The sequence below is a fragment of the Amblyraja radiata genome, chromosome 11, assembly GCF_010909765.2.
Source record: "Amblyraja radiata isolate CabotCenter1 chromosome 11, sAmbRad1.1.pri, whole genome shotgun sequence".
NCBI lineage: Eukaryota > Metazoa > Chordata > Chondrichthyes > Rajiformes > Rajidae > Amblyraja > Amblyraja radiata.
Window position 1 is genome coordinate 38,419,075 of NC_045966.1, and position 22,061 is coordinate 38,441,135.

Sequence of the window (22,061 nt, forward strand, 5' to 3'; positions counted from 1 at the left end):
GCCCTCCATCCACACCAGCATTCGCCCTGTTTATCACAGATTGAATCAAGCTTTCATTAGGCAGTCTGAAGCCCCCCCTCCCCCCCGGAGTGAAAACGTGGTCTGTCCATTCCCTCCACAGATGCTACCTGACCCGCTGAGTTCCTCCAACCTTGTGATTCATTGGTAAACGTCATCTGTAGTTCGTTTGTCAACTGCAGAAATGTTGTCTCCTTCTCAGCATTGTCCCACCTCAATCTCTCTTTCCAGGCTTCCTTCCCCCACCCACCCCCCCGCCCCATCAGTCTGAAGAGGGGTCCTGACCTGAAATGTGCATTCCCTCCACAGATGCTCCCTGACCTGTTCCTCCAGCACTCTGTGATTTGTTCCAACATTCCAGCATCTGCAGTTCATTGTGTCTCTTGGATTAAAGTCACTGGTTTGTGTCCCTGGGTACCTGTGAACCCAGCGCCCCAGGTAGTTACCTGCACTCTTTAACCCCGCACCCTCTCAGATTAAATAAAATGTCTCAGCACACGTATCAGCAATAAACCAAAGATTCACACAAGGACCAGGTATACGCGTCTATGAAAAGAGATTTTAATTGAAGACATACATGAGACTAACATTCAGTACAGCGAGGCAAGGGTGTGCAATTACCCCAGAAGTGAAACGCACAGATCCAGTCCCCTACATAGTTAGAGATGCCCACAGTTCCATGTACATAGAGGGATGTGCACTGGCCACACTTGCTGCCCCCGGGTCAAGCATACTCCCCCCTGGGGTCACACATACTTCCCCATAGGAGCTGATCCAGGTCTCCACTGGCTGTGACAGTACCTGGAGAGTTACTGTGTAGCTGCGTCTGGCTTCAAAGAGCCGGGTAACCGAGGACAGGGTAGAACAGTGGCCCACAATCTGAGCAACACTTTCCCTCGAGGTACTGCCATTGGCTGGGGTAGGTGCAAGACAAGGGGGGGGGGGGGGGCAATGGCATCACGTGGTCACAATCCCAACCCCTACGCCCGGCCGAACCTCCGACCAATACTCAGCCCAATCACCTCATGAGAGACAGTAGGCGCCACTCAGCGTAGGAGAATGGTTTTGGACGTAGGTTCACCGAGATCCAACAATGGTGGGTTTGTGAAATGATGGGCTCGAACACTGCAGGGGAATGTACCATCTGGGATTCTCAACACTTCACTGGTGAACCTCGTGGGACGTCCCAACATGGAAACAAGGAAGGTAGGCAGAGATTGACAGATTCTTCATTAGTTTAGTTTAGAGATACAGCGTCTAAACAGGGCCTTCAGCTCACAAAGTCTGCACTGCCCAGCAATCCCTGCACCTTACCACTATGATACACACTAGGGACAATTTACATTTATACCAAGCCAATTAACCCACAAACCTATACGGCTTTGGAGTGTAGGAGGAAACCAAAGATCTCAGAGAAAACCCAGGCAGGTCATGGGGAGTACGTCCAAACTCCGTACAGACAGCACCCGTAGTGTAACCTGGATCTCTGGCAATGTAAAAGTTCGTTAGAAGACAGCAAATCTACCACTGCACCACCGTGCCGCAGGTGCCACACGTGCTGTCGTGACAGGTATCAGGGGTTATGGGAAGAAGGCTAGAGAATGGGGTTAGATAGATCAGCCATGATTGAATGGTGTAGTAGAATTGATGGACCAAATGGCCTAATTCTGCTCCTATAACTTATGAAAAGTACTCAAAGTGCTGGAGTAACACAGTGGGTCAGACAACATGGAGAACATGGATAGGTGACGTTTCAAGTCAAGGCTGACGAAGGGTTCCGACCTGAATGGTCACCTTTCCCTGTTCTCAAGGGATGCTGCCTGCCACGCTGTTACTCCAGCATGCTGATCCTTTGGGGATGTTCCAAGGGTGGCCGAGGCTGCCCGGCCTCCGCAGGGCACGTCTGCTGTGAGAATCCGCGGTGTACAGTCTCCAGCCTGGCCGTCCCCCCTCTGCACGGACTGTCCGAGCCCTCACGCCCCACCACACCTCAGGGCAGGCTCTCCTACAGCACTAACTACCATCACAAACCCTACCCGTGTGTTCGGCCTCTGCAGCAGCCTGGCACACAGAGCGGGCGCGGCTCACTGGCTCACGGCCGCTCTACGTCATGTCATCGATGATGGAGCACATGGCCAGGTCCATGTCGCTGATCTCCTCCTCCTTCACCAAAGCTTCGGCCTCCGCTCCCGGCTGGGCACATGTGCCTCCCTCCTCCATGTCCATGGGCTCGGACTTGGGCCGCAGGTGGGGGGTCGTGGACAGGTCATCAGGCAGCGAGGACAGGCTCCCCTGGATCAGCTCCAGCACCCGGTCCAGGTGCTTCTGGAAGCGCTCGGCGGTCTCCAGCCGCTGCCGTTTCTGAACCTCCATCATGACCCTCAGCGTCTCGCGGGCCTGGTGCGGACGGTACTCGTTGATCAGGTGGTGCATGTGAACAAAGAGCAGCTTGAGGTCCTCCAGCTTCTCCTCCCGCTTGATGCTGCCTGGACTCTTGATCAAGATGTCCAGCAGGTCCAGGAAGTTCACCAGGATGGACATGTTGAGTTTCTTCAGCTCCTTCTTGTGGTCAAACTGCGTAGGGTGCAGCCTCTCGATGCCCTGCCCCTCCAGCGGCCGGATGATCAGATCGTCACACAGGAACTGGTTGCCGAACATTGTGTAGTTGTCCCGGATGGGTGGCGGTGGCTTGGGGGCAAAGCCCTTGCGCACGTTCTCATCCGTGTACTCCTTGTAGTACTGGGCTGGAGGGAGGGGCAAAGCACTCACCTGCTGAGGCTCACCCATGGTGCCTGATCTCAGTTGGCCTGAAAGGGAGAGCAAAATGTTCGTTAGACAGTCAATAACACTTTATCGTCACGTATACTCAAGTAGACATCAGTCTGAAGAAGGATCCCGACCTGAAACGTCACCCGTTCTTTCTTTCCAGAGATACTTCCTGACACAGATAGACACAAAATGTTGGAGTAACTAAGCGGGTAAGGCAGCATCTCTGGAGAAAAACGATAGGTGACTTTGGGACCCTTTTTCAGACTTTAAATGTCTGTTACTCATTAATTTTCTTTAGGGATGCTGACTGACCTGCTGAAATACTCCAGCACTTTGTATCTATCTTTGGTATAAACCAGCATCTGTTGTTCTTTGTTTCTGCACACAAGTTCTATGTTATTCCACTTTTGCATCCACTCCTGACGCATTATAGATGCAATTTACAAAGACCAATTAACCTACAAGCTTGAACGTCCTGGGGATGTGGGAGAAAACCGGAGCAACAGGAGGAAACCCACACGGTCACAGGGAGAACGTGCAAACTCCACACCAATAGCATCCAAGGTCAGGATCAAATCGGAATCTTTGGCGACATGAGACAGCAGGTCTAGAATATTCTCCCTTGGGATGCGCCTCCAAGTTTAAATCTGCTGTATAAATATCCCTGTAGAAAATCTGAGACACTAAATCATTTCTAGTAGTCATAACTGTCACTGACCAAGAAATTTGTGATGACAAAGTGTTAAGTCGTCATAAGCTCCAGTAACAAATGGCCACTGAGCCCATAGCCTCCGACACACCAGGTAAAATGACCCAAGCTCTCCTTAAAGCTCAAAACTTCCAGATCCGCACCTTCATCTCTAGCCTATTCTATGAACTGCATCCGTAAAGTATTCTGACAGACAGTATGGTTGAGTATAGAAGTTTAGGATGATATGTTACAGCTGTACAAGGCACTAGAAGTATTGTGTTCAGTTTTAGTTGCCCTGCAATAGGCTGGATGTCGTTTAGTTCAGAGAAGATTTGTGAGGATGTTGCCTGGACTCGAGGGGCTGAGATTATAGTGACAGGTTGAGCAGGCTGGGATGTAATTGCTTAGAATGCAGGAGGATAAGGGGTGATCTTAAAGACGTGTATAGGATGATGAGGGGAATAGACAGAGTGAATACACAGTCTTTTACCCAGAATAGGGGAATGGAGAACCACAGGACATAGGTAACATAGAAAATAGGTGTAGGAGTAGGCCATTCGGCCCTTCGAGCCTGCACCGCCATTCAATATGATCATGGCTGATCATCCAACTCGGTATCCTGTACCTGCCTTCTCTCCATACCCCCTGATCCCTTTAGCCACAAGGGCCACATCTACCTCCCTCTTAAATATAGCCAATGAACTGGCCTCAACTACCTTCTGTGGCAGAGAATTCCAGAGATTCACCACTCTCTGTGTGAAAAATGATTTTCTCATCTCGGTCCTAAAAGATTTCCCCCTTATCCTTAAACTGTGACCCCTTGTTCTGGAAGGTTTCTGGGTAGGACAGGTTTAGAGGGATATGGGCCAAACGCGAGCAGGTGGGACTGGTGTAGATGGGACTTGTTGGTCAGCACGGGCAAGTTGGGCCGAAGGGCCCATTTCTGTGCTGTATGATGCTCCACTCCCAGCTCACTCCCTCCAACCTCTCCTCCTCCCACATCCCTCCCTGGCCACCTCTCAACCCCCATGTTCCCTCCCCTCCCCCTTCATCTCTCTCCCCACCTTTCCCTATAGCCCTTCCCTTTTGCGCCCCCTCCTCCCTCTTCCTCCTCACCTCTCCTCCTCTTCGCCTCCTCTCCTCACCGCCGCCGCCGCCGGACCTCAGGCCGACACTCACCGCGGTCTCGCCCCGCCCCCGCCTCGCGCTCATTGGCCCAGGCCGGGACAAGCAGCGTCTGATCCGCGCATCCCATTGGACAGCCGCGCTGCCACTCCGCCCCAGGCACGCGCAGTGGGTGCCGCGGGACCAGCGCCCTCTGCGGCGAGCGGAGACATGGCCCCCGGGGACGCGAGTTCGATCCCAGCTCCGGCCTCTCCACCAGCATCGATCCCAGCTCCGGCCTCTCCACTAGCATCAACCCCAGTCAGCCCTCCACCCCTGCGCCCCATTGCACGGGCACAGTTACACAGAGAGTGAAGGGAAGTGGGCAAACTTACTCAGCGTTACACCGTGATCTTTTATTGATCTTGGTTTAAGATTGTCACCTGCGAAACTGATGACACATCACCCATTCCTTCCGAGGCACCAGAGATGCTGCCTGTCCCGCTGAGTTACTCCAGCATTTTGGGTCTCTACTCCAGTATTTTCTGCCTATTATTGCAAACACTAAGTTTCACGCAACTGCGGTGGTAAAAGGCAGCCGCTGTGAGCAGGGTTCGCCAGGCGAGGGGAGACCACAATGACCAGACGCTGAGTGACAGGAGCCCGGGAGAGTGACGGGAGCCTCTTAAACACCAGTATCGCATGTGCCTTCGCTGCCCCCTTGGCAGTGCATTTTAGGCACTGACCATCCTCTGTGTATAAAAACTTGCCCCACACATCTCGTTTAAACTTTCATCTGACATCTATGTCCTCTGGTGTTGGACATTTCCATCCTGGGAAAAAGGTTTCCACTGTTTTATATACTTCTATCTGGTCTCCCTGCAACGTCCGGTGTTCCTGAGAGAACAATCCAAAGTTGAACAGGCAGTGCAAAGAGTGGACCAACTGTATTGGGCGGCACAGTTGTAGAGTTGCTGCCTCACAGTGTCAGAGACAAGGGTTCAATCCTGACTACAGGTGCTGTCTATATGGAGTTTGTACGTTCTCCCTGTGATTGGGTGGGTTTTCACCACGTTTCTTCCCACCCCAAAGACGTGTGGGCTTATGGGTTCTGTAAATTGCCCCTAGTGTGTAGGGAGGGATATGATTTCTGTATCTCTAAAATAAACTAAACTAAAGGAAGGAACAGGAATGATGATGTGGGGGGAGGGGGATGGAGAGGGGGCAGGAGGTTGGTGTAGAGCAGAGATAGCACAGACTAGAGGGACGCGTGATCTCTGTCCACCACGCACACTGTGTAATAACATAGACTCGTTGAGCTGATGGAGTCAGACCCCAGGCCTGAGTCCGGGATTGTTCAGCTCATCCCGGATATGAAGGGGGTGGCCCTTGGGTCACATCTCCAAAGGGCCTGTTCCATTTTTCAACTTTGCCATTGATGTGAATCAGCGGACCACAGAAGATTTCAAAGGACAGAAGAAGGGACCTGACCCAAAGCCTCACCAATCCACGTTCCCCAGAGGTGGGCAGCACCGTAACGCAGCGGTAAAGCTGCTGCCTTGCAGCACCAGAGACCCGGGTTCGATTCTGACCGTCGGTGAAGTCTGCATGGAGATTGTGCGTACTGTGACAGCGTGGGTTTGCTCCGGGTGTTCCGGTTTCTTCCCACACACCAAAGACGTACAGGTTTGTAGATTAATTGGCTTGTGTAAATTGTCCCTAGAGTGTAGGATAGTGTATGTGTAGGGGGTGATAGCTGGTCAGTGCGGATATGGTGTGCCAAAGGGCCTGCTTCCACGCTGTATCTCTAAAGTAAAGATGCTGCTGAGTTACTCCAGCACTTTGTGTGCTACTATCAAAGGAAATTTGGCTTAATCCTCATGGGGTAGAGAGTGGAGGGGTGTCTTCCTCAGAGACACCACAGGGTAGATGGTCCGAGCTGTACACTGTCACAGAGCTGCACAGTATGAAAACAGACCCTTCGGCCCACCTTGTCCATGCTGACCAAGTTGGCATTCTGGGCTAGTCGCACTTGCTTGTACTTAGCCCATATCCCTCTAAACTTGTCCTAACCATAATGTACAGAGTCTTTCACCCAGAGCAGGGGAGTCAAGAACCAAAAACCTTGAATTAGGTTTAAGGTTAAAGAGGAAAGATTTAATAGGAACCTGAGTGCCAACTTTTCCACAGAGGGCGGTTGGTATACAGAATGAGCTGCCAGAGGAGGTAGTTGAGGCAGGTACTATAACAACATTTAAAAGACAATTTAACAGGTATATGGGGTGGAAGATTACAACCTTCACGTGGTCCGTCCTGTTTCGACGAATGCAATCAACCTGGCGTGCACAATAAAGTAAGATCAAATAGAACAAGTTGTCCTACAACTTTAGGCTGTGCACGCCATACGCAAGAAGAAGAACAGATACATGGATAGGAAAGGTTTAGAGGGATATGGTCCATATGCGTGTAAATGGGACAAGTGTAGATCGGGTAGCTTGGTCGGCATGGGCAAGTTGGGCCGAGGAGCTTGTTTCTGTGCTGTATGTCTGTCCAAACGTGCTTTAAAATTCGAGGGGACATAAAGTGCTGGAGTAACTCAGCAGGTCAGGCAGCATCTCTGGAGAACATGGGAAGATGACGTTTTGGGTTGGGAACCTTCTTCAGACTTTTCTTTTAAAGGCCGTAATTGTATCCGCTTCTACAGATTCCGCTGGCAGCTTGTTACAGATACAGACTGCCCTTTGAGTGAAAATGTTGCCCCCTGTAGTCTCACTTAAATCACTCCCCTCTCTCCTTAAGTTTAAGAATCATCTAACTTCCGAGAACTGAAGATCATTCCTAGTGAGGAGTAACGCTGGCTCCAAAATCAGTGTGGGTTTGTTGCACTGTTAATTAATCCCCGACAGGAGCCGGAGGTGTGTGTGCGTGTGTGTGGCCATTGAACACATTCATTAGCATTGGTTTATTGTTGTCACATGTATCCAGATACAGTGTAAATTGTTTGTTTGTGTGCTATTCAAACGCATCAGATAATACTAGACATAAATACAATCAAGCCATACGCAAGTACAACAGGTAGTGCAAAGAGAAGAATACCAGAGTGCAGAAGTGTTATGGTGTTACAGCATTATGCTATTACAGTTACGGAGAAAAAGTGCAATGTTGTCAATGAGGTAGGTTGGAAGATCGGCCACCCTAGCTTATGGAAGTGCCGTTCAGAAGCCTGATAAGAGAGGGGAAGAAGCTGTTTCTGAGTCTGGTGGTGCGCGCTTTCAAGCTTCCGTATTTTCTGCTGGATGGGAGCGGGGAGAAGAAGGAATGACGGGGGTGGGACAGGGGCAAGTCATTGATTAGGTCGACTGCTTTCCTGAGGCAGCGTGATGTAGATGGTGTCAATGGTGGGCTGTCTAGTCTGTGTGATGGTCTGGGCTACATCCACAATTCTCTGCAGTCTCTCACAGTCTTGGGCAGAGCTGTTCCCAAAAGAAGCAACCCGACGGAATGCTTTCTAGGGTGCATCTGTCGGAGTTGGTGAGGGTTCTGGAGACTTGGTGAGCTTCCGCAACCCCCTGAGGAAGTGGAGGTGTTGGTGTGCTTGGTGGTGATGTTTACGCCCAGGATCGATACTCTCCCGCAGCGCCGCTGATACAGACGGTGATTCCACACTTCCCGCGTGCGGTCACAGCCTGGGGGGAGGGGTTGGAGTGGGGGGGGCTCTTTCCTGCCCCCTCCCCCGTATCTCTCCGTACCCTGCGCTCCGGCCGCACACCACGTCTCCCTGGAATCCCATGGCTGCGCGGGCCACCGTGCCACCGGGAGGGGGGACGGGGTTGCCGGTAGACTCTCCCCTCCATCATGGGCGGCCTATGACCCTGCGTCACCGGTCATGGGCCTCGCTTCCTCCCGTCATCACCGTCAACAACGGGCAGCCTGGCGGCAGCGGGGCCAATGGCTCCTGGGACAGGACAGAGAGCAGCACCGGTTAGTGACACACACACACACAGATACACACCGAGACACACACACACACACACAGACAGACACACACACAAAGACAAAGACACACACACACACACACAGACTCACCACTGGTTTGGGCTCCGACGCCGCAGTATCAGTGATCGCCGACTCCACGCTCCCGTCCCCCCGATCCGTGGCCGTGTCCTTGACCGACCCGACATGTGACTCCTCTCTGGGCGGCGGGTTTGGCTCCTTCCCCGTCCGAAACCGCTCGATGTGGGTGACCCTAAACCTGGCGCAAGAAGAGAGGGTGAGAGACCAGCAGACAATCCCAGCTCAGAGACCAACAGATAATCCGAGCTCAGAGACCAGCAGACAATCCCAGCTCAGACAGAGACCACCAGATAATCCCAGCTCAGAGAGAGACCATCAGATAATCCCAGCTCAGACACCAGCAGACAATCCCAGCTCAGACACCAGCAGACAATCCCAGCTCAGACACCAGAAGACTATCCAAGCTCAGGCTCCAGCAGACAATCCCAGCTCAGACAGAGACCAGCAGACAATCCCAGCTCAGACTTGGTCCACGCCAACCATCATTCACCCATTCATACTAGTTCTATGTTATCCCACTTTCTCTCCACTCCTACACATTTTTTGATCAGTAAGGGTGTCAGGGATGATGGGGAGAAGGCAGAAGAATGGGGTTGAGAGGGAAAGACAGATCAGCCATGGCTGAATGGCAGAGTAGACATTAATGGGCCGCATGGCCTGATTCAACTCCTAGAATTTATGAACATTGGGGGAAATTTACAGAGGGACAATTAACCTACAAACCCATGCGTCTTATGGATGTGGGAGGAAACTGGAGCACCCGGAGGAAACCCAGACTTATAGGGAGAGCATGCAAACTCCACACAGACAACAGCAGCGGTCAAGATTGAACCCGGGTTTCTGGCGCTGCGCTCTCTCACACACACACACACACAAGGGGGGGGGGGGGGTTTACCTGCCCACGGAGAAGACAGTCACCTCGCCCCGCAGTGGGTGGCTCCGTGCCTGACCTATCGCTGACCTCCCCTGCCGGCTACAGTGCAGACACACCGCGCGGGGAACCCCAGTCCCGCCCCCGTGCACGGTGTGGTGGTGAGAGGTCGGAGCGGCGGAGAGTGTAGTCAGCGGCTCCGGGAACAGCGGGCTGCAACAACAAACGGGCACAGGTCAGACACAGAGTGAAGCTCCTTCTACATCATCCCATCACTCACAACTACCTTCTTGGGACTCTGCAAGCGTTTGGACTTGGGCCGCATTTTGTGGCCGGGATCCGGCTTTTGTACGTGCGAGCAGATCGCCTCATTAACGCTAACGGTTCTTTGTTGGCCCCCATTCACGCCAGGGATGTCGCATGTCAGGCCCACTGTACTCGGTCTATGTGGAGCCATTCCTGTGCCTTCTTCGGAGGAGGTTGACAGGCCTGGCTTTGCCAGGACCGGGGGTGGAGGTGGTTCTCTCGGCCTATGCCGATGGTATGCTCCTTAAGTTCACCGACCTGCGGAGGATGTGCGAGTGCCAGCAGATTTTCTCGGCTGCATAATCCGCCAGGATCAACTGGGAAAAGTGTTCCAGACTCCTTGTGGGTCAGTGGGAGGTGGACTTCCAGCTGGAGGAGATGACACCTTATGCGTGGAGCACCGCGCACCACCTCTACCTGGTGGTCTACCCGAGTCCCACTGAGGGGGCTTGGCCGGAGATCTGGCAGGAACTGGAGATGAAAGGGCGCTGGTCAGGCCTCGTTGGGGTCCTCTCTTACCGGGTTAGAGCGCTGGTCATAAATCAGATGGTGGCCTCTATCTTGTGGTATAAGCTGGCCACTCTGGTCCTGTCTTCTATCTTTGTCACCATGATCCAGAGGTTGGTGAACTTCTTCTGGGGAGATAGGAATCACTGGGTCTCTGCTGGGGTTCTGAGTCTCGCGTTGGAGGAAGGCGGTCAGTCTCTGATCTGCGATCGTACCCAGGTAGCGGCTCTCCATCTCAGGACCCTGCGGAGGTATATGTATTCTGAGTGCCTTCCTAGATGGCACACGTTGGCGATGTACTTTTTCAGCCTGGGGCACTGCCTTTAGGAGGGCACACAGCTCCCGGTAGCGGGCATCAGTCGACACGCCATGCAGGACTTGCCTGGCTTTTACCGCAATTTACTCAGGGTTAGGAATTTGGTTACCTTCAGCCAAAGCGTTCCTCAGGGGGGGGGGGGGGTGTTGTAGCTGCGAGAGAGGCCGGTCCTCACCCTGTCACAGTGGGTGTCAAGGTGAGGCGTGTGCGTGGAGCGTTTCCGACCGAGCTTACCCCCGCTCCGTCGAAATTGCTCATAGGACCCAAGGCCCGGGTTCTTTCCCGAGAGCCGGCCCCACGCAACATGAGCCGCCTTTCCAAGATGCCCAGCGTGCCGTTCCGTGATGCTGAGAGGCGCGTATTGTGCAGGCTGCTCCTGCACACTCTACACTTCCTCGCCCTCGTCTTCCATCCAGACATACCCTGGCGGTCCGTGTTACCACCTGATGGCGGGAGCGGTGCCGGTGGAGGTCTCTCTATAAGGGAGTTCTCCCCCTTTACATCGGGGACCTGGGGTGGACAGTGTTGCACAGAGCTGTGGCATGTAATAGATATTTAAGTCGGTTCACGGACTCACCAGCTGCCTGTCACTTCTGTGGCAAGGAAGAGACCGTGTTCCATATGTATATGGAGTGAGATGTTGCAGCCCCTGTACAACCGTCTATGGGGCTGCTCCTCAAGTTTTGGCTGCACTTTAGCCCCACACTCCTGATATTTGGGGCAGTGGACAGTCGAGGGTTTTGCCTGTCTACTGTCTGCCCCTCTTCCAGGCATACGTCCGTGCCCGCGTATCCCTGGAGAGGAAGCAGACCGTCCACGGGGGGGGGGGGGGGGGGGGGGGTGGTGGGGGGGGGTTCGAGTGTATTGTTGATAAAGTTGACAATATTTTAATTTGGTAACTGTTTGTTTGTTTTAAAAAAATGGGTCAGACACAGTCTGTGACATCCAGGTTATTGAAACAAAGACAAATAAGGGTATGGTATAGCCAGCTTAAGAAGAGAAGAAACATTACCCATTCCTTCTCTCCAGAGATGCTGCCTGTCCCGCTGGGTTACTCCAGCATTTTGTGTCTATCTTCCAGCAAAATTATAGGCCATTAAGGAATGTTGATGAACAGAGGGACCTTGGGATCCAAGTCCATTGTTCCTAAAAGTTGCAACACCTGAGGATAGTTGAGGGAGTGAATGGCCTTGCTTGCCTTCAGAAGCTGGGGGGGGGGGAATTCTTGTTTACTTCTTCAAGTAGTTGAATCAAATTTGTGAGACACCATCTTCCGCGTCTAAAACCATGCTGATCACCCCGAATTAATCCTGTCTTGGCAGGTTTTAGACAGGTTGAAGGTTTTTTCTGAAAGATTCAGCATGGAAACAGGTCCTTCAGCCCAATAAAGTCCACGGCAACCATCGATCACCCGTTCACACTAGTTCCATATTATCCCACTTTCTCATCCACTCCCTACACACTAGGGACAATTTACAGAGGCCCTACCTCTGCACCACGTGGGATGGCAGATGGTGTCGGGTGGGTCGGGGTGGGTCAGGCTGCGTGACCGGTCCCACGCGGCCCGGCGCTCAGCGTCCCCTCACCTGTGCTCTGGCAGCTTCATCTCTTCATGCTGCTTCAGCATCTCCTGCAGAGCCTCCGCATTAGCTGGTGGAGGGGGCGGGGGGGGGGCACAAAGAGGGGGGGTCATCACCACCAACATTCATACATTCATCCCCTCCCCCCCTACAATCAGTCTGAAGAAAGGTCCCGACCTGAAACATCCCCCATCTGTATTCTCCGGAGATGCTGCCTGACCCGCTGAGTTACTCCAGCACTTTGTGTCTTTTTCAGTAACAGATTCATCCCAACAACCATCAGGCTCGTGAACACTACGAACTCCAACTAAACCCCAAACTACAAACTGCCTGCACTATACTAGGGACATCAGCTTTGTATTGTGATGGTTACCTGGTATAATGACCATTAATTAATTGCATTATTGATTTGTAAATATTTATCTGTGTTATTGTGTTTACAGGCCTGTTAAGCTGCAACAAGTAAGAATTTCAATGTTCCCTTTTCATTACACGATAATTAGACACTGGAAAAAAGGAATAGGTGACGTTTCGGGTCAGGACTTTTCTTCAGACTGATTTTGCCTGACCCCCTGACTTTCCCCGCTTTTTGTGTCTATCTCCGGCATAAACCAGCATCTGCAGTCCCTTCCCACACATTATTAAACACTCTTCCCTCTAAGATTTAATTTAAGATTTAGAGAAGAATAGGGTGCAGCAGTAGAGCCACTGCATCACAGCGCCAGAGACCCAGGTTCGATCCCGACTACGGGTGTTGTTTGCACGGATTTTTCACCGGGTGCTCCAGTTTCCTCCCGCACTCCAAAGACGTACAGTTTGTTGGTTAATTGTCTTGGTATAATTGTAAATTGTCCCTAGCACATGGGGTAGAATTAGCGTACGGGGTGATCGCTGGTCGGTGTGGACTCGGTGGGCAGAAGGGCCTGTTTCTGCACTGTAGCTCTCATCTAAACTAAACACCGCTCTGACCATGGTGTGTTTGATGGGACGGTGCAGAGACAGCAGCACGTCAGAGACCCATCTTTGCCCCGCCGAAGGATCTCACCTGTGTTGTTGAGGATACACTGCACAATCTGCCCCAGCGTGTCCTGGTTTGTATCGTGTACATCTACAGGGGAAGGTAAGCACAGGGAGAGGGACAAGTATTGAGTATAGGCTACAGTTGTACAGGACGTTGGCGAGGCTGCACCTGGAGTATTGTGTTCAGTTCTGGTCGCTCTGCTGTAGGACAGGTACATGGATGTAGTTAAGCTGGAAAGAGTGAATAGATTTACAAGGATGTTACCAGGCCAGGAGACCCTGAGAGGCTAGGCAGGCTAGGACTTTATTCCTAGGAGCGCAGGAGGATGTGGGGAGATCTTATAGAGGTGTATAAAATCACGAGGGGAATAGATAAGGTAAATGCACAGTAATGAGAAGCATGATCGATAAGTTGAATGCCTACAATCTTTTACCAAGATTATTTGGAATCAAGAACGAGAGGATGTAGGTTTAAGTTGTGAGGGGAAACTTGAAAGGCGACATTTGTCATGCAGAGGGTGGAGGGTATATGAATCAAGCTGCCAGAGGAGGTAGTTGAGGCAGGTGCTAAAACAGCATTTAATGGACACTTAGACAGGTAAATGGACAGGAAAGGTTTAGAGACATATGGGACAAACGCGGACAGATGGGACAATTGTAGATGGGGCATTTTTAAGTCGATGAGGGCAAGTTGGGCTGCATGGTCTGTTCCCATGCTGTATGACTGTGACTTTAGTATATTGAGGGCCGAAGGCTCTGTTTCCATGCTGGACCTGTCGAGGCCACCACTGTGGGAATGGGAAGGGGAGTTAAAATGTTTGGCAATCGGGAAATCGTGTTGGCCAAGTGTAAGTCTGCTCGGGCTCGTGTGGTGTGGCCTTGACTACAGTGGACATTCAGGTTGGGGGTGGACACTGACCCTTGGCCTCTGGCCATATGTGGTGCAGTGTGATCCTGGTCACAGTGGACACTGACTCTCGGCCTCCGGCCCAACCTCTCCCCCGTGTGGTGGGGTGGGGTGTGGTGGGCTATGGTGTGGGGTGTGGTGGGCTATGGTGCGGGGTGTGGTGGGCTATGGTGCGGGGTGTGGTGGGCTATGGTGTGGGGTGTGGTGGGCTATGGTGCGGGGTGTGGTGGACTATGGTGCGGGGTGTGGTGTGGGGTGTGGTGGGGTATGGTGTGGGGTGTGGTGGGGTATGGTGTGGGGTGTGGTGTGTGGTGAGGTATGGTGTGGGGTGTGGTGTGTGGTGAGGTATGGTGTGGGGTATGGTGTATTGTGGGGTATGGTGCGGGGTGTGGTGTGGGGTATGGTGGGGTAGGGTGTGTGGTGTGGCTGGGTATGGCGTGGAGTGTGGTGGGCTATGATGTGGGGTGTGGGTGGGGTATGGTGGAGTGTGTTGTGGAGTGGTGTGAATGGACCGGTGTGGTGTGGCCCTGGTCACAATGCACACTGACCCTCGTCCACCAGCCCAGCCTCCCGCTCCGTGTTCAGCTGCCGGGACGTGCGGCACCGGTAGCCTCTCTCCTGCAGGAGGCGGCACAGCAGGATGCCCAGCAGCCCCATCACGAAGAACACCAGGATGGCAGCGAATATGGTGTAGAGGCCCTGAGGACGAGTATCCTCTTCACTTTCCTCATTCTCCATCCTCCACACTCGTCTGAAAGCAGAAAGATCCCTCGATCAGTGCAGTCCTTTATAGTGTGGCCATTACCTCTTGTGTCACAGACTCACATGGCACGCAAACAGACCCGTTGGCCCAGCTCATCCAACAAGCCCCATTTACACTAGTCCCACCTGCCCATGTTTGGCCCATTTACCTCAAACCTTCCCTGGAGAAAAACGATGGGTGGCGTTTCGGGTTCGGACCCTTCTTCAGACAGTCTCACGACTGTTCTTCAGGGTCTGAAGAAGGATTCCAAACCAAAACATCACCTATCCTTTTTCTCCAGAGATGCTGCCTGACACGGTGAATTACTCCAGTACTTAGTGTCTATCCTTCTAAACCTTTCCTATCCATGTACTTGACCAAATGTATTTTAAAATGTTGTTATAGTACCTGCTTCAAGTACCTCCTCTGGCAGCTCATTCCATATACCCACCACCCTCTGTGTGAAAACATTGCCCCTTTGGTTCCTATTAAATATTTCCCCTCTCACCTTAAATCTATGTTCTTGATTCCCGTATTCTGGGAAAATCCTCTGCATTCACCCTATCTATCATGATTTTGGACACCTCAATAAGATAGACAATAGACAATAGGTGCAGCAGCAAGTCATTCGGCCCTTCGAGCCAGCACCGCCATTCAATGTGATCATGGCTGATCATCCACAATCAGTGCCCCGTTCCTGCCTTCTCCCCATATCCCCTGACTCCACTATCTTTAAGAGCCCTATCTAGCTCTCTCTTGAATGTATCCAGAGAACCGGCCTCCACCGCCCACTGAGGAAAAGAATTCCATCGACTCACAACTCTGTGTGAAAAAGTGCTTCCTCATCTCCATTCTAAATGGCTTGCCCCTTACTCTTGAACTGTGGCCCCTGGTTCTAGACTTCCCCAACATCGGGAACATGTTTCCTGCCTCTAGCGTGTCCAATCCCTTAATAATCTTATATGTTTCAATAAGATATCCTCTCATCCTTCTAAATTCCAGAGTATACAAGCCCAGCCGTTCCATTCTCTCAGCATATTCATTCCCGCCATCCCGGGAATAAAAGGGCCTGTCCCACGAGCATGCAACTCCATGCGGCAAGCGCGACCTAACGTGGTCGCTTGAGCCGTACGGCCTCGCTGGGCCGGTCCCACTTCGATCGCCGGAGCCGTATGGAGTTGTGTGGAGCTTGTCCCGACATCACGAGGGGCTCCAAAAAACTGACCGTGTTCAAAAATTCCACGCGGCAATGGCCTGCCGGCCCGCAGCCGCCTCAAGGCCGTATGCATCGCCTCAACGGGCGTGCGCAGCGTCTTAACGCCGTACGCACGTCTTGACGCCGTACATCATGCGCGAACTTCCCGCGGACTCGCTCGAACTTCATGTCACTCACTCAACCTCCGCGCGGCCCCCGCTTCTGGTTTGGTCGCGCTCGTGGAGGCGCATGCTGGTGGGACCGGCCCTGTATGTGGATCACTCGACCTCCGCGCGGCCCCCGCTTCCGGTTTGGTCGTGCTTGCCGCATGCAGGTCGCATGCTCGTGGGACAGGCCATTAACCTTGTGAACCTACGCTGCACTCCCTCAATAGCAAGAATGTCCTTCCTCAAATTTGGAGAACTAAAACTGCACACAATACTCTATAGGTGTGGTCTCACTAAGGCCATGTACAACTACAGGAGGACCTCTTTGCTCCTATACTCAACTCTTCTTGTTATGAAGGCCAACATGCCATTTGCTTTCTTCATTGCCTGCTGTACCAGCATGCTTACTTTCATTGACTGATGAACAAGGACCCCCAGATCCCGTTGTACTTCCCCTTTTCCCAACTTGACACCATTTAGATAATAATCTGCCTTCCTGTTTTTGCCACCAAAGTGGATAACCTCACATTTATCCACATTAAACTGCATCTGCCATGCATCTGCCCACTCACCCAACCTGTCCATGTCACCCTGCATTCTCATAGCATCCTCCTCACAGTTCACTCCTCCACCCAGCTTTGTGTCATCTGAAAATTTGCTAATGTTACTTTGAATCCCTTCATCTAAATCATTGATGTATATTGTAAATAGCTGCGGTCCCAGCACCGAGCCTTGCGGTACCCCACTAGTCACTGCCTGCCATTCTGAAAGGGACCCATTCGTTAATGTTCAAGAAGGAACTGCAGATGCTGGGAAATCGAAGGTAGACAAAAATGCTGGAGAAACTCAGCGGGTGCGGCAGCATCTATGGAGCGAAGGAAATAGGCAACGTTTCGGCCCGAAACGTTGCCTATTTCCTTCGTTCCATAGATGCTGCCGCACCCGCTGAGTTTCACCAGCATTTTTGTCTACCTGTTTGTTAATACCCACTCTTTGTTTCCTGTCTGCCAACCAATTTTTTATCCATGTCAGCACTCTATCCCCAATACCATGTGCCCTAATTTTGCCCACTAATCTCCTATGTGGGACCTCATCAAATGCTTTCTGAAAGTCCAGGTACACTACATCCACTGGCTCCCCCTTGTCCATTTTCCTAGTTACATCCTCAAAAATTTCCAGAAGATTAGTCAAGCATGATTTCCCCTTCGTAAATCCATGCTGACTCGGACCGATCACCCTTCAACCTCCTGCGCTCCAAGGAATAAAGTCCTAGCATGCCCAACCTCTCCCTGTCGCTCAGGCCCTCGAGTGCTGACAACATCCTCATAAAACCTTTCTGCACTCTTGCCAGTTTGACAACATCTTTCCTATAACACAGTGCCCAAAACTGAACACAATACTCTAAATGTGGCCTCATCAATGTCTTATATAACTGTAACATGATCTCCCAACTTCTATACTCAATTCCCTGACTGACGAAGGCCAATGTGCTAAAAACCATATCAGGGTTACACAGAGTTGTGCAGTGGGTGGAGCTGCAGCCTAATAGCACCTGAGACCTGCTTTTGGTCTTAACTTTGGGAGATGTCTGCTGTCACCCTCTGTGCAAACAACTTACCCCACACATCTCCTTTAAACTCACCTCCTCGAGTCTTTGACATTTCCACCCTGGGTAAAAGGTTCTGGCTGTCTATCCTATCTATGCCTCTCATCATTTTATAAACTTCTATCAGGTCTCTCCTCAGTCTCTGATGCCCCAGAGAAAATAATCCAAGTTTGACCAACCCCTCCCTGTAGTTGATATCAGGCAGCAATCTGGCAAAGCCCCTCCTCACCCTCTCCAAAGCCTCCACATCCTTCCTGCAACGGGGCGACCAGAATTGCACACAATACTCCAAATGCAACCTTTTAAAAAAAATAAAGTGGCAACATGACTTCTTGACTCTTAATGCCCCCAACGATGAAGGCAAACATAATGTACACCTGAGATAGACACAAAATGCTGGAGTAACTCAGCGGGTCAGGCAGCATCTCTGGAGAAAAGGAATAGGCAAAGAAGGGTCTCTCCAGAGATACTGGCTGACCTACTGAGTTACTCCAGCATATTGTGACTTTCTTCGATGTCAGCCAGCATCTGCAGTTCCGACATCTGAAGTGCGACACCTCGGGGGTTAAACGAACAGGGAAATCCCTCCCGATATTGGGAGCAGTATTCCACGGGTGAGTATCATGCACAGAGCTCTAACCCCCTCCCCTCCCCCCCCCCCCCCCACTCCTCCCCCGCCGCACTCTCACCTGACGGAGCACCTGTACGACGCGGCTCTGTGTGTCGGTGTGTTCAAGCGGGGAGCAGTGGGCGTCCCGCCGCATGTGAGGGTAGGGGAGAGCGGCGGGGGGAGACCGCAGCCGGGGACCATGCACTGAAGCAGCAGCAGTCAAGGACATCTCACTGTCCCCGCAACACAGACGCAAATCTAATGCAGCCGAGGTGCCAGAGGTATCTGTTTACAGCACCAACCTTGACTTGGTGTGAAGGTCTGAATGTCAGCATCACGCTGCATCCTCCGTGTCTGTGTGTTGACGTCAGAACACTGATTCTCCCCCCCCCCCCCCCTCCCTGGAGAACAGAGGGGATGTTAATCCTCTCCTCCCAGACAGCTGAAACCCAGCCTCAGCATCCCGCCTCCTGCTCCATTAACCTTCTCTGTCTCTCTTCCCCCTTCACAACCGCTGCAAACCTTGTCTGCATCATCGCAGTGGGACAAGCTGCAGCAGCTGACTGCACCTGCTGCTGCCCCCCTCCCCCACTTGCATTTAATGCACTGCGGAAGGTGGGCTGCAGGTGAGGGGTGGTCGCATCTGAACTGCTGCAGCCGAGCGGGGCAGAGAGGGGAAAACAACACAGGCAGTGATGTACCCTGCAGAACGGCTCCCTCTCCGCACTACCCCTCTCGCCCTCCCCCTCCCGCCTCTCTCAGGGTAAACACAGTCGTTTACCCTCAGGGTAGGGGAGTCAAGAAGCAGAGGTCATAGGTTTAAGGTGAGAGGGCAAAGATGCTGCCTGTCCTGCTGAGTAACTGCAGCTTTTTGTGTCCATCTTCGGTTTAAACCAGCATCTGCAGTTCCTTCTTACACATTAAGATTTAATAGGAACCTGAGTGCAACTTTTCCACACAAAGGGTGGGTGTGGGGAACGAGCTGCCAGAGGAGGTAGGTGAGGCAGTTACTATAACAATATTTAAAGACATTTGGACAGGTACATGGATAGGAAAGGGTTAGAGGGATATTGGCCAAACGCGGGCAGGTGGGACTAGTGTAGATGGGCATCTTGGCTGGCGGCTGAAGGGAAACACAACATACTGGAGTAACTTAGCGGGATAGGCAGCATTTCTGGATAGGAATGGTTGATGTTTCCAGTCCAGACCAGAGATGCTACCTGTCCCGTTGAGTTACTCCAGCATTTTGTGTCTATCTTTGGTGTAAACCAACATCTGCAGTTCCTTCCTACAAGTTGAGCAGAAGAGCCTGTTTCTGTGACACATGACTCTATGACACCACTATCTGTGGTAATGAATCCCACAGATTCAACACCCTCTGGCTAAAGAAATTCTTAATCATCTCCTTTCTAAAGGTACAGTATGTCCTTTTATTCCGAGGCTGTGTTCTCTGGTCCTAGCGTCTCCCACTAGTAGAAACATTCTCTCCACATCCACTCTATCGAGGCCTTTCGCTATTTGGTAAGTATCAATGAGGTCCTCCCTCATCCTTCTAAACTCCAGCAAGTACAGGCCCAGAGGCTTCACATGCTCCTTAACCCAACCATCCCCGGGATTCTCGTAACTGGCACAGTGGCACAGCGGTAGATCTGCTGCCTCACATCGACAGAGTTCGGGTTAGATCCTGACAACGAGTGCTGTCTGTACGGAGATTGTACGTTCTCCCTGTGACCGCCTGGGTTCTCTCTGGGTGCTCCAGTTTCCTCCCACATTTCAAAGACGTACAATTTTGTAGATTAATTCGTTACTGTAAAACATAAATTGTCCCTAGTGTGTAGGATAGAGCTAGTGTATGAGGTGATCACGGGTCTGGACTCGGCCTAGTTCCACACTGTATCTCTAAAACGAAAACCGGGATGAACTGACCCTCTGGTCATTCACCAGACCCTCTTTGCAAATGCGCACTCTGGGAAGAGATGGGCAACCGTTTCCTCTCTGTCAAGTCAAGTTTATTCGTCACATACACATACGAGATGTGCACTCCCGGAGCTCCCGCAACGCGACTTCTCCAGCCCGTGTCGCGGGGTTGGAACGACCCGGAGCGGGGACGTACATCGCCCGGCACGGCTTCATGGCCGTGGGACATTCCAGCGCCCGCCGGGGGCTCCAACATTGTGACTTTTAGACCGTGAGCGGGGCCGTAAATCGCCCGGCACGGCCTAAAATGGCCGTGGGACTTAGCATCGCCCGCCTGGGGCTTGGATATCGGGAGAGAAATGGAGAACAGGGGAGAGAAAAGACTTTGCCTTCCATCACAGTGGGTTCACTGTGATGGATGTTTGTGTGAATTAAATTGTGTGTATGTCTGTAGGAAATTGTCTTTGTTTGTATGGCTGTGGAAACGGAATTTCGTTTGAGCCTCACTGAGGCTCAAATGACAATAAATGGTATTGTATTGTATTGTATTGTAAATGAAAAGTGGCAATGCTCGTGGACTTTGTGCAAAAAGACAAACAAACAACCAAACAAACTACAAACAGAATGGAACAGAATCACATATTATTTTACATATTGTGGGCGGAAGGAAAAAGGGAAAAAAACAGCAATTAAAAAAAAAAAACTGGAACACTCAATGAGCGGGAGTGAAACAAGAAGCGCTCCACGTATCCCACAGAGGCAGGCATGGCATGGCCTGGCCTCCTGCGGGCTCCCTGTAGACACTGCTTTGACCTGGGAAGCGAGTGGATCTGAAGGAGAAGCTGGTCAATGTCACAGTGACAAACAACATCCTCTACATCGGTGTTTCTGAACTCTCTCCCCGCGCTGGCGACACCAAAGATTATAGAGGAGCTATAATCTTTGGGCGGCACTAGCCTGTCATCTCACCACAGGCACCGTTGGGTATTTCCACACATCTCTTTCACTTCACATTCTCGACAACCACAGGTTTTGTATCTCAGTCCCAAAACAACGCCTTCCTTCTGTCTCATCCCATGCAGCCGAGTGGCACAGTGAGGAGAGCCACTGGCATACAGCGCCAAACCCGGGTTCGATCCTTACCTCGGGTGCAGTCTGTGTGGAGTTTCCATGTTCTCCCTGTGACCACGTGGGTTTTCTCCGTGTGGTCCGGGTTCCTCACACACCCCAAAGGCGTGTGTGTTAATTGGCCCTCTGTAAATTGCTCCCAGCGGATGAGAATGTGGGATAACATGGAACTAGTGTGAACGGGTGATCGTCTGAAGGGCCCCGACCAGAAACATGTTCTTCAATGATGCTGCTTGACCCGCTAAGTTACTCCAGCACTTTGTATCTATCAGCATCTGCAGTTCCTCCTTGCACTATACGGTTCTATATTCTGTGGACAACACCAAAGATCTTAGAGCAGCTATAAGATCTTTGGTCAACACATGCACTGTGAGCCGAAGGGCCTGTTCCTGTGTTGTCCCTCCCATCTCCACGCCTCCTACGCAGGGCGTGATGACGTCAGGTGGCTGCTGGATGGACGCAGTGCTGGCAGTGAGGTGTGGCGCAAGGACTTGGTACTGGCAGCGTGGTGTGACGCAAGGACGCAGTGCTGG

At 51.9% G+C, this 22,061-nt stretch overlaps 2 protein-coding genes across 4 annotated transcripts; both read right to left on the reverse strand.

Annotated features, from left to right (window-relative positions):
- Positions 1–557: 557 nt before the first annotated feature.
- On the reverse strand, positions 558–4,673 carry med7 (mediator complex subunit 7). The gene is made up of 2 exons (XM_033029704.1): positions 4,595–4,673; positions 558–2,825 (listed from the first exon to the last, which is right to left on the reverse strand). The coding sequence occupies exon 2, from the start codon at positions 2,803–2,805 to the stop codon at positions 2,122–2,124; it is 684 nt and encodes a 227-aa protein (XP_032885595.1). The 5' UTR covers positions 2,806–2,825; positions 4,595–4,673; the 3' UTR covers positions 558–2,121.
- Positions 4,674–7,503: 2,830 nt separating this feature from the next.
- rell2 (RELT like 2) lies at positions 7,504–22,001 on the reverse strand. Of its 3 annotated transcripts, none has more exons than XM_033029701.1 (7): positions 21,544–22,001; positions 14,712–14,914; positions 13,282–13,344; positions 12,243–12,306; positions 9,552–9,740; positions 8,669–8,834; positions 7,504–8,537 (listed from the first exon to the last, which is right to left on the reverse strand). In XM_033029701.1, exons 1-7 carry the CDS (start codon positions 21,570–21,572, stop codon positions 8,460–8,462), a joined length of 792 nt encoding a protein of 263 aa, XP_032885592.1. In that variant the 5' UTR covers positions 21,573–22,001; the 3' UTR covers positions 7,504–8,459. The 3 variants fall into 3 exon arrangements, with proteins under 3 accessions (XP_032885592.1, XP_032885593.1, XP_032885591.1); XM_033029702.1 differs by lacking the exon at positions 21,544–22,001 and adding an exon at positions 18,786–18,858 and having other exon boundaries at positions 7,955–8,537; XM_033029700.1 differs by lacking the exon at positions 21,544–22,001 and adding an exon at positions 18,575–18,745 and having other exon boundaries at positions 7,955–8,537.
- Positions 22,002–22,061: the final 60 nt, after the last annotated feature.